Source organism: Cervus canadensis, chromosome 7, assembly GCF_019320065.1.
Source record: "Cervus canadensis isolate Bull #8, Minnesota chromosome 7, ASM1932006v1, whole genome shotgun sequence".
NCBI classification, from domain to species: domain Eukaryota; kingdom Metazoa; phylum Chordata; class Mammalia; order Artiodactyla; family Cervidae; genus Cervus; species Cervus canadensis.
The window spans coordinates 89,712,007-89,723,124 of record NC_057392.1 but is presented as its reverse complement, the minus strand read 5'-3'; the positions used below and the strand labels follow the sequence as shown (position 1 = coordinate 89,723,124).

Genomic DNA, 11,118 nt, shown 5'->3' with positions numbered 1-11,118 from the left:
TCCCAATTCCAAGTTGTGGGAAATAGATCAGAAACTTGTGATCAGTTTGCTTCGCGGCTTTGAGCAAGTCACCGGGCCTTCCTAATGTGACTCGATTTCTCTAATCTATAAAAGGGGTACAGTAAAACCTTGTAAGTTTCTTTCCTTTTTTTTTTTTTAAAGGACCAGAGACCTTTACTGTCAAGATCCTGGCACGAAGCGAGGGCTCCATAAATGGCAGCCATCATTCTTGGCCAAGCGCGGGCGCATCCTCCCGGGCGCGCCTCCCGCTGGGCCCCTCGGGACAGACCGGGCCCGCCTCCGCAGCTGTAGTCTCGCAGGGCTCGCGGCAGGTGGCCCTGCATCTGGGTGCCCACGCCCCAGAGCTAGCGGGGAGCGCGGGCGGATTGGACGACCAAGGTCTCCCCGGGAGGATACCCCCGCCTCACTCCACACGCGCGGCGCAGGTGAGGTTTCCGGCCCAGGCCACGGGGACAGCGACCTTAACAGAGGTCGAGGCGGACTGCCCAGCTCGCGGCCGGGAGAGGGGTCCTGGGGGCGCCCCCTCCCTCGCCCAGATTCACCCCAGGGCCAGCCCGGGCGCCCGGGCCCGCGGGCTGCGCGCTCTGCGGCTGCGAAAACCCGGAGAGGCGGATCGGAGCGCGCTCGCAGCCAACTCCTCCGCGGTCCGGCAGCCGAGCTGGGCATGCTCAGTGTGGCCGCCGCGCCGCCGTCCGCCAACTCGGAAGCTCGCGCTCCTCGGCCGTGGGGGCGAGAACGCCGGCGGCGGCGAGCCGGCGTCGTCCGCCGCCCCCAGACAGTGGCAAACTTCGCGGCGTCCCCGGAGCTCGCCCGGGCGAGACTGATACCTTACAAACCGGATCAAATCCAGTCCCCCCCCGCCGCCCCCCATCCCAAGCCGAATCATGGAGGCTGCGGCCGCCGAAGTGCTGCGGCTGCCGGCAGCCCCTGCCCACTAGCGGGGGACCAACAGGTAAACTGTCGGTGGCGGGGGCGGGGGGAGGAGCCGCGGTCGGGGTGAGGGTGGGGGGCGGCGGGCTGGAGGAGCCCGAGACGCCCGCGGCTCGCTGCTCCCGTCGGCGCTCGCTGCCGACCCTCTTCGCGCCCCCTTCCTTCCCCAGCCCCTGGAGGGGCAGCAAAGGGTTAAGTCGGCCCCGAGCCACCGCGAGCGCGGCCCCCTCCAGCCGCCGCGACCGCCAGCCGCGCTGCTCGGCGCCTGCCCGGAGCCGCCGAGGGCACCGGAGCCGCGGATGCGCCACCGGAGCCCGGCCGGCGTCTAGGAGGCACTGGCTGCTTCCCCGCCGTCCGCATCCCTGTCCGTCCCCAACCCCCTCCGGGCCAGTCTCCCTCCTTCCCAGCCGGGTCCGCGCCCAGGTGGCGGGGTCTGCCGGGCGCGCGGCGAGCGGGGGAAGGGTCCCTGTCTTAGAGAGGGGGCGGGGGCGGGCTGCTCCTCAGTCTCCTCTCGGCTTAGGCGGGCCACCCGCGCCGAGGGCGAGCACTTGAGCCACCCGCCTGGGGCGCCAAGAAAAGTTTTTTTTCCCCCCCTTCCCTGTGCCCCTCCCCCACCCCCACCCTGCGCCCCGCTGGGGTGGGTTTGGGTCCATTGGTGAAAAAAGTCACACGTTCCCATCAGCTGCTCCTCCCCCCCGGGGACAGGGGGGCGGGGTGCGGGGGGGCGGGTGGGAAGGGAGGCCGGCGCCGCGGAGGCCCGGGGAGGACCTCCGGGCTCGCGGGCGGCGGTGCGTCCCGGGGGGGGGGGGGGGGCTCCAGCGCAGCAGGGTGCCCGCCGAAGGCTGCCCCCATCAGTCGCGTCTGCGTGCCGGGCAGCGGCAGCATCCAACCTGCTTTATTCCTGCCTGCAGCGCCACGGCGAGCGAGCGAGCGAGGAGGGGAGAGGGAGTCTGTCTGCAAACTGCTGCTCCCTGGTGCTCAGAGGCGGCTGCTCCAGCTCCAACTCTCATTCATTTCGCCGGTTAACATGAGAGATCATGGCCGCCTTCGGGCTTCTCAGCTATGAGCAGAGACCGCTGAAACGCCCCCGACTCGGGCCGCCAGATGTCTACCCGCAGGACCCCAAGCAGAAGGAGGTAAGGGCGCCAGCGGCCTCCCCAGCACCCGGGGCTGCGCTCCGCAGCGCTGACCCAGGGCCAAGTTGGCCCCGTGGGCATCGCCGCCGCTGCGGGGGCAGGGTCGGCAGAGAGGGGCTGGCGGCGGGGGCCGGCCCGGGGGGGAGGCGCTGGGGGGACCCCTGGGGGCGGAGGCCGAGCAGCTGGCAGGCCCCGCGCTCCCCTGGGGCGCTCGCTCTCCCGCTGCCGGGTCGCTTCCCGGTTACCGGGCCTTGCGCGGCGCAGCCGGGCGCTTCACCCGGTTCTTCCTTGCGGAAACCCTCTTGCTCTCTCTCCCCCGCCTCTGCCTGCCTTATTTTTCTCCCCGCCGCTTCGGTAAATCCTCGTAAACTTTTTGAAAAATGTTGGAATGCAGTGCCTCCGACACAGGTCTTGGGTTTTGCGCCAGCTGAGCAGGGACGGGGGTGGGGTGGGTTGGGGAAGACCTTTTCTGTTCAAATTTTCCACTTTGCAGTGGAAGTCGGTTTTGTCCAGGTGATGAATATTATAGCTGTTTGAAAGTACTTTTGTCTCCCCTCTTCTCTTTAAAAATCAATTTAACAGGGAAACACTGGTTTTCTTCCCCAGAAGCTATTGGCTTAATTGCTGGAGGCTGTTTTGTATATGTAAAAGCTGTCAGGTTACCTTGGAAGGGAATGGGTCCCTGGGTTGCTTGTTTCTTTGAGTGAAATTAATTAGAGAAACCTTCACTCTTGAACTAGCCTCAGTGGCCAGAGTAACCATGGCATTTTGTAGTCGTGTATATGTTTGTCAGTAGTTAACAAGTAATTATGTAACAACTCTCCAGTTATAATGATCACCCCTGACTACACGATTTGCCCAGGGATTTGCCGTTTTTTTTTTTTTTTTCTTTTTTAAGATCACCTGCTACCCAGCTGTGCTTTGAGCTTGCCAGCTGCAGCCCACCCATCCTCTGTTTTCTTCAGCTAAACATGAAGTGAGCACATTTCAGAACTTCTCTTTCTGGGAACCTAAAAAGCTTCTATTAAAAGTTTACAGGGCCACTAATAGCATAATAGCGCTTATCCTCTGGAGAAGGGGACAACAGAGGATGAGATGGTTGGATGGCATCACCCACTCGAGGGACATGAGTTTGAGCAAGCTCCAGGAGTTGGTGATGGATAGGGAAGCCTGGCATACTGCAGCCCCTGGGATGGCAAAGAGCTGGACAAGACTGAGTGAACTGAATATCACAGAAAGGGCTTTGTAAAGAAGCCGAGGAGGGTCCTTAAGACTTCCCTTTTGATAAATGTATCTGTTTCAATAATAGAGGAAGAATGCTTGTTCTGGTTAAACTATTCTGTTGATAATGTTTCACAAGGATAAGGAGTGACAACTCTTTTTAGAGGTTTAGCATGTTAAACATGGAGTAATTCAGATAGAAGCTGGGAAGGTTTGACAGGTGGTTCTCGGTGGAAGCTTAACTGGAGGACAGGAGTTTGATGAGATTTTGCAGATTTTTTCCCACCCATCTCTCCCTGCTACTCCTACCCAGAATAAAGTTCAGTGTTACAGATGAAATAACAAACACTAGCAACTGGGTTTAAAGGAAGTTAATAAACATTTGTGGAAGAGGATTATTAAAATTTTGCTGGGGGTCAGGGACACTGGCTGATTTTCATTATCATGTAATTAATGCCTCATCACATCTTATCAGAGGGCAGCATAATTGATAGCATCTGCCCAGATAAGAGGCTTCTCAGATGGTGCAGTGGTAAAGAACCTGCTTGCCAGTGCAGGAGATGTAAGAGAGAGATGCAGGTTCGATCCCTGGGTCGGGAAGATCTCCTGGAGAAGGAAATGGCAACCCACTCCAGTATTCTTGCCTGGGAAATCCCCCATGGACAGAGGAGCCTGGTGGGCTACAGTCCATAGGGTCGCAAAGAGTGGGAAATGACTGAGCAATTGAACGCACACAAACACATCCTTCCTCCCCTTGTTTCCTTGTTAAGGAATGGGGACCTGGGATGCCTTGTGAGACTATTTAACGTTTATTCCTCAGGTCAACACTCATTCAGGTTTGGGGCCTCTCTGATTTTGGAAAACATTAATTTTGGATTTTAGGGTCTCGTGACAGTTCATGGGAACTCTAAAACTGGAAGTGACCTGAGAGATCACTTTTTAGAACTTCCTTTTGACAAAGTGAGGCCCAGGAGAGTTTACCTGACTCTAGGTGTGTTTATAGGGTTAAGCAGAGGAGTTGGACCAGCAAAACGGTGTCTTCTGTCAAGACCAATACTGTGTTAAGGATGATTTATGCTAAATTGTGTTGTTCTAATGTTATTCCCTTTCCCTGGAGGCAACCAGCATTTTATCTCTGGAGCAGAGTCAGAGTTATGTGGGGCTGTAGCCAAATTTGAATACAATATGGAACAGGTGCTTGGCTGTTCTGGGGCGGGGCTGTGGTGAGCAGTGTTTCACAAGCTTCGGTTATTTATGTGTTGCCTCAAGAGTTCTCTCTCCTCCCTCCATCACCTGTACTTCTAATGTTTTCTTTTCCTTTTAGGAAACTTCTTCTGTTTCCTAAGCAGTAATTCACAAGACGTCATGGATTTGATGTGATAGATAAAAATTCATATGAAGTCATGTCTATATCCCATTTAAAATTTTTATTTATTCGATATTACGTATGATTATTTGTCCTGAAACAAGACCGTCAATGTTAAAACTTTAAAAAGTTCAGTGGAAACCATTGGTGTAGTCCTCAGAGAGACTTGCCCCAGATTGTGGGAAATGCTGACTTTAATGGAAGTGTGAGCTTCCCATGTAGGCAGACCTGGATTTGGATTCTGGTTCAACCTCTTTGCGTTTGTGTGGCCTGGGGGCAAGCTGTATAACTCCTCATTTGTAAATTAGTAACGTTGTGCTATTCAGAAAACTTGAAGCACTCTGGTTCTAAACCTATTACATTTTGTGAGGAAAAACCCTCCTTTTGCTAAAGCTATTCTTACTCCTGTAACTGCAGCTTTTATTGTTGTTAGCCGGTGCTGATGGTGTTCTGGAAACTAGTTCCCAGGGGACAGGATGGACCTTTGCGTGAAGACCCCCTGCAGAGAAGTGTAGGGGAGGGTTGGGGTGGGAACTGGAAGCTTTAACTTGCTCGATCGATTGATTCTATTCATTTGAGAGCTTGCTGGGCCTCAGTGCTCCCCAGGACTTGAGTGTATCTTGTGTTGCAATACTTTATCCTCTGCCCTCAAGCCTTGAAAACAGGGCCTTCGAAAACTGCAAGGGCTTCTTGATTCCTCCCCCTCCTCTCTTAGACCCCATGATGTTCACATCATCTCGTCCAGTCCATTTCCCAAGTATGTTTCCAATCCACCCTGCCGCTCTCCAGCTTCACCAAATGTGCTTGACTTCTTTTCTGCTTCAGGCTGACTCTTCTCTGCCCCGGGGCACCTGCCACCTGGATCCGTCTGCCTTTCCACCCTCATAGCACCATTCCACCTCGCTGTTCTCACCCAAGCCTGTGGTTAGGAGGGTAAGCTTTGGAGCCAGTATGCTTGGGTTTGAATCCCGTCTCTGCTGTTCACATATACTTCCTTAAGCTCTCCGCGCCTCAGTGTCCCCTCTTGCAGATTGGGAGTGAGAATACTTCCTTCTCCGTAGGACTGTTGGAAGGTTATGTGGATAATAAACATAAAACACAGAGAGCAGAGTAAGGCATGGTTTCCACACCCAAGTGTTGGTTGTTCTAAACTCCCCTTGGGCTGCTGCTTCATCATTCAGGTCTCACGCTAGACAGGCCTCTGAGGAGGCTGCTGGGCTAAGTATATAATTTGTAATTTTGTATTTATTTGCGTGTTGCCCCCTGCCTTTCTCCAGGGCAGGGAGGAGAGCCTTTTAGGAATCACGGGAGTACCCGGCCCCTCCTGCAGCTAGTTCCTAGGATGCCCAGGGCATCGGTACTTGTAGGAACGTAGGCATGAAGTGGGAATGGATGAAGAGAAATCTGGTAACTGAGGGGTGGGGTGTTAGGGAAAGTCTAGGTTAAGGCAGCCTCCTTGCCATCTACTTTGGAGGCTACAAGGCTGAAAGCAGAGTGAAACTACAGAATTATGAAGGAAGAGGAGTTTTTACTTTGGGGGTAGAAGAGGCCTAAACAACTGAATTATAGTAAATGTTTTTAGGAAATCAAAGTAGTTAAATAGGTTGGGGCGACAGTGAGATTTCTAGGCATCAGGAGCCATAGAAGCCCATCAGCAGGGTCCTGGCGGAGGATTGCCTGGTGTGCAGGGAGCGAGGTTTGGGAAGGGGTATGGTGGGAATGGCTGCGTGGGGATAACTCCTGTAGGGCTTGTTAAAAACAGATGGCTGGGATTTTCAAATTGAGTGGGGCTGAGAGGGGGCTCCACCTCATTCACATTGCTAACAAGATCAAGGTGATTGAGCTGCTGGTCCCGGGCTCCACTTTAAGGCAGTGACCTAGAGAGAAGATGGGATCCAGTTCTCCAGGGGCTGGAGAGCTTTTTCCATTGCAGGCAGGGCAGGATTAGATATCTGTCAGTATATGTGGCTGAGGTTGCAGCAGTTTAGTCTCACAGCTCATCCAGGGCATGGTAGGCTTTCCCCAGAAGGCGTCCCCTCCCTTAGCTCTAAGGGAATGAGATGTCTTAGCCCCCTCCTATATCTTTCCATCACACTTGGAATAACACTGAAACTCCTTAGCAAGTTAGGCCTTCAAGGCCCTACCAATCTGCCCTTGCTCAGCTCCACAACCTCTGCCTGTAGTTAGCCTCCTGGCTCCATCACTTACTGCCTGTTGGGCTCAGATCTGACCTGTGGGATGGGATTCTCACCTGTTCCTACAGATAAAATGAGATCTGACCAGTGCCTGGCACACAGATGGCGCTGAGTACAGTCCGGCTGCTTTTAGTGTGACCCTTCCCTCATTAAACGGTCCCGGGGCTTCCTTGTCCTTCTAATAGCACGCACAGGACTCTGCCCTTGGAGGGCTGGCTCCTTCGTGACTCTCTCAGCCTCCTCCGGGCCGTGTGCTGGGACCACCTCCCTGCTCACAGGCCCAGCTCCTTGGGTCTGGGTTCCTGTCCCTTGTTGCTCCTGCGGTCACGTCGCTCGTTGTTTACTTACAGAGGATCCCGGGCCAGGAGGCCTTGCTGTGCCCCATCGTCTCTCATCCTTGTTAGTTCATTGTTTTGTGTTTGTTTTTGTTTTTATGATTTTACTTGTTTGTGTTTTTGGCTCCGCTGGGTCTCTCTTGCCGCTTGGGCTTTCCTCTCGTTGCCGGGAGTGCTGCGTGGTGGATGCTCCAGCTGTGGTACGCAGGCTTCTCGTTGCTGTGGTGTCTGCTCTTGTGAAGCACAGGCTCTGGGGTGCGTGAGCTTCAGGAGCTGTGCTCCCCGACTCTGGAGCGCCGGCCCTGTGGTTGTGGACCAGGGATCGAACTCGTGTCTCCTGCATTGGCAGGCGGATTCTTCTCCGCTGAGCCACCAGGGAAGCCTGTTGGTACGTTTTGTACTGCTTGTCACTGTCTGAAATTCCATCATTAGGTTCCGTATCCTCTCCCTTGTCTTCCTTGCACACCAGGATGTCAGCTGCATGGGAGCAGGGGCTTGTCAGTGGCATTCACAGTTGGGATGAGACTAGGTGCTCAGTAAATAGTTCTCGAGGAAATGAATAAAACGCAGAAAGAACTCTTAATGAGCAATTGTGAGTATTTATAACTTGACTGTCCCAATGGTTGTTTTATTTTGGTAACGCCTGTTTTCTTGTTAGCATCTAAAACCCTTAAAACATTAAATGCTTATTTTAGTCACAGCTGGGGAAGGGGAGGGGAGGGGAGGAAAAATTTGTTTCTCAACGATCTTTGAGAGGGAGGATGTTGATGAAGTTGTTCTGGATGAGAGACAAGTTGACCAGTTCCCCGGGGGGGAATAAAAGGCAAAGATGGTTTCAGAGAAAACTTACTCCTGAGATGAATTGACTGGCCCCAGGGCCCCGTGATGGAGAAGGAAATGGCAACCCACTCCAGGATTCTTGCCTGGGAAATTCCATGGACAGAGGAGCCTGGTGGGCTACAGTCCATGGGGTCACAGGTGTTGAACGCGACTTAGTGACTTAAACCACCACCGCCAGGGCCCCATCATTTACCTACCTCGATACCGGTGTTTGGGAGGGACGTCTGTATTTAACTTACGTGGAAATTCTGGCCTGAGACCCTTAGGCCAGGACCAGTGTAACAGGCACTGGGTCAGATTCTCCTGCTCCTCACAGGAGTGTTGCCACCCCAGGCAGAGGAACTCACCCGGTTGTCATTTCCCAGGGGCTGTCATTGCCTGCAGGAGCATATTGTCAAAGATGCTCCTTAAAAATGCTGCCGTAATGCCCTGCCTCTACCCCAGACCTGCTGAGTCAGAATTTCTGGGAAGGACGTTGAGGAATTTGCATTTTAAACATGCTTTCTAGGTGATTCCTAAACATACGAAGTTTTGAAAACCACTTCTTTAGTTTGTGTCTTTACTTGTAGAGACTATTATAAGCCAAACTCCCCCTTAATCCTACCTGCTCCCTGCTATTTGAGGTGTTGGAGTCTTTAGATAAATATGTCATTCGAAGTGTTAGTATAATGCAAATGCAGTTAGCCGCTTTCCCCGCTGAAGTTCTGTTCTGATACTCATGGTTCCCAGCATAGGCTTGTTTTCCATCAGCTGTGTGTGGTTATGGCAGGCTAGAATCCCATGCCTCAGGCTTGAGATGGTCACAGCTCCCTTTTGTGTGCACTTGGCTAAGCCACTCAGTGTTTCAGTTCTTGCTCTGTCCATGAGCGTGTTCTTTGAACATATTGGAGACTACAGAATTTTATGTTTGATCGTGGGCCTGGGCTTCCAGCTAGGCTTTTGGGGAATATTTGTAAGGCTGTTCATTTGGTGAGCAGCCACCATTCTCCAGCCTGGTGGATCTCTCAGTTAGGCTGGCACCTGTAGATATAAAATGTGACTCCTTCAGAAGATGGAAGACCAAGAAGTGAGGTCCGGAATGCAAAGTGCCTTGAGTGAGCATGAAGTGGGAGAAGAGGAGGATGAATGGAGCCCTGGGGTTTTAGTTGAGCCAGTTAGCAGTGCCTCTCCTGGCTGCGTGTCCTCCCAGGTGGAAACAGCAGGGGTAGGAGCATGGACTGAGTGGAAATTCAAAAGAATTGTGATGTATTGGGTTGGCCAAGAAGTTTGTTCGGGGTTTTCCATCGATGTTGTAGGAAAAACCCGAACAAACTTTTTGGCCAACCCAATGCTTGTTCTGAATGCTCTTTTAATGAGGTTCTGAACCCCAGTTGTGAGACTTCTTGACAGACTAGACAGGAATTAGAGCAGGTGGAGGGATCCGTAAGGAGAGTGAACATGATTGAAGGTTTCCTTTCCCAGTGTTCCCTGAGCAGTGATGGGAGGAGCTGGTGGACTTAACCTGGAGGAGGGCTGACCTCAGGTCTGATCTGGGAACGCCAGGTCGGGGGAGGAGTCCAGGGGGAATGTGGAGGGAGGCGCCTGCCTCCTACAGATGCCCCTCTGAGAAGGGAGCATGGAAACACTTGGACTGTTCATCATCTTTAGATGATTTCTGAAGTTGGATGATGGCGACAAGGGAGTTCATTATACTGTCCTGTTTCTCTGTTTTGGAAAATTTACATTAAAAAAAAGTCTTATGTTACACAATAAAATGATTTCTACTTTAAAAATATGATGCCTACATAACCGGGAAGAATTATAACCCACATGTAGACAATTGCTGTCTCTTGAGAATGGGTTTGTTGTTCAGTTGCTAAGTTACGCCCGACTCTGTGCGACCCCATGGACTGTATAGCCTGCCAGGCTCCTCTGTCCATGGGATTTCCCAGGCAAGAATACTGGAGTGGGTTGCCATTTCCTCCTCCAGGGGGTGTTCCCCACCCAAGGACTGAACCCGTGTCTCTTGTGTCTCCTGCATTGGCAGGCTGAGTTTTTACCACTCTGCCACTAGGAATGGCGTTAGGGGTGATTATTTTTTTTTTCTTTTTGGTTACTAATCTGTATTCTATGTTGTAACAGTTGATGTGAACTACCATTGTTATTGGAGGATACAACTTAAAGAACAATTACTAGGTGACTGAGTTTACAGGAGTGCAGCTTTGTTGTGGGTTCCAAACCAAGCTAGAGTCTCTTTAGCTGAGGTTTCGGCACAGGGATCTTGGGGGTGTAGGTGTTAGGCACTTGTGACCTGTCAAAGCTGTGATGAGGCTGGGTTAGGGGCTGTTATGTGAGCCTTCCAGCCCTGTCACTTAAGCTGTGTGATTTGGGGTGCTGTGTGCTTTTCCTCACCTATGAGCTGGAGAGGATGATACCTCATCCTCTAGAGTGTGGGAAGGAGCACTGTAAACTTATCTGTTACCACATGTTGAGGTATCAATCCAGTGGCCTGCCAGAGCAGGCTTATAACAGCTGATCATTAAAATTTCAGGAATTTTGTGAGCTGGTTAATATCATGCTGGTGGCTTCAATTTTGGCACCAAGGGAGTATTTACACCAAGGAAGCTGGCAAATGCTATAAATTTGGGGGTTTTGTTTTTAGTTTTTTCAGGAGCTGGCCGTGAAGCGTTTACCAGCACGGTGCTGGATGTGGTTGTATTGTATTTTTCTGTAAGATGTTGTGCCAAAAACCAAAAAAACTTTTTGGCCAACCCAGTGTGTACCAGGTGCCTTGTTGGCTACTTCACCATCAGTCTTATCCCCATTCCCCCTACCTATCCCGACTTCCCACAAAAAAAATTTTTTCCCCCCAAAGCCAGATCCTCACTTTCTTTGCCTCTCCTGCAGCTTGATGTGGCTGAATTCTGGCTAGATAGATTTAATGGAAACCTGCTTTGTGGCTGACTGCTGGGGAAGAAAAAAGTACAGACATGGGAGACAGTGCCCTCTTTTAATGCCCTGAGAGCTTCTATCTTGGGAAAATTAATAAGAGGGGGTGGTCGTGGGAGCTAGAGCACCTGTCTTGTGACCATGAG

At 52.3% G+C, this 11,118-nt stretch overlaps 1 protein-coding gene across 5 annotated transcripts in view; it reads left to right on the top strand.

The window, feature by feature from the left end:
- The first annotated feature begins 326 nt into the window (after positions 1–326).
- The window catches only part of MED12L (mediator complex subunit 12L), a 347,565-nt gene continuing 336,773 nt past the window's right edge, over positions 327–11,118 (top strand). For 3 of the 5 annotated variants that reach the window (XM_043474003.1, XM_043474002.1, XM_043473999.1), the window contains exons 1-2: positions 705–973; positions 1,863–2,087. In XM_043474003.1, the coding sequence (XP_043329938.1) occupies positions 1,989–2,087 (99 nt within the window). In that variant the 5' untranslated portion in view covers positions 705–973; positions 1,863–1,988. Of the gene's footprint in view, positions 447–704; positions 974–1,343; positions 1,363–1,862; positions 2,088–11,118 lie in introns of those variants that run through there. The other 2 variants (XM_043474000.1, XM_043474001.1) reach the window with 2 other exon arrangements.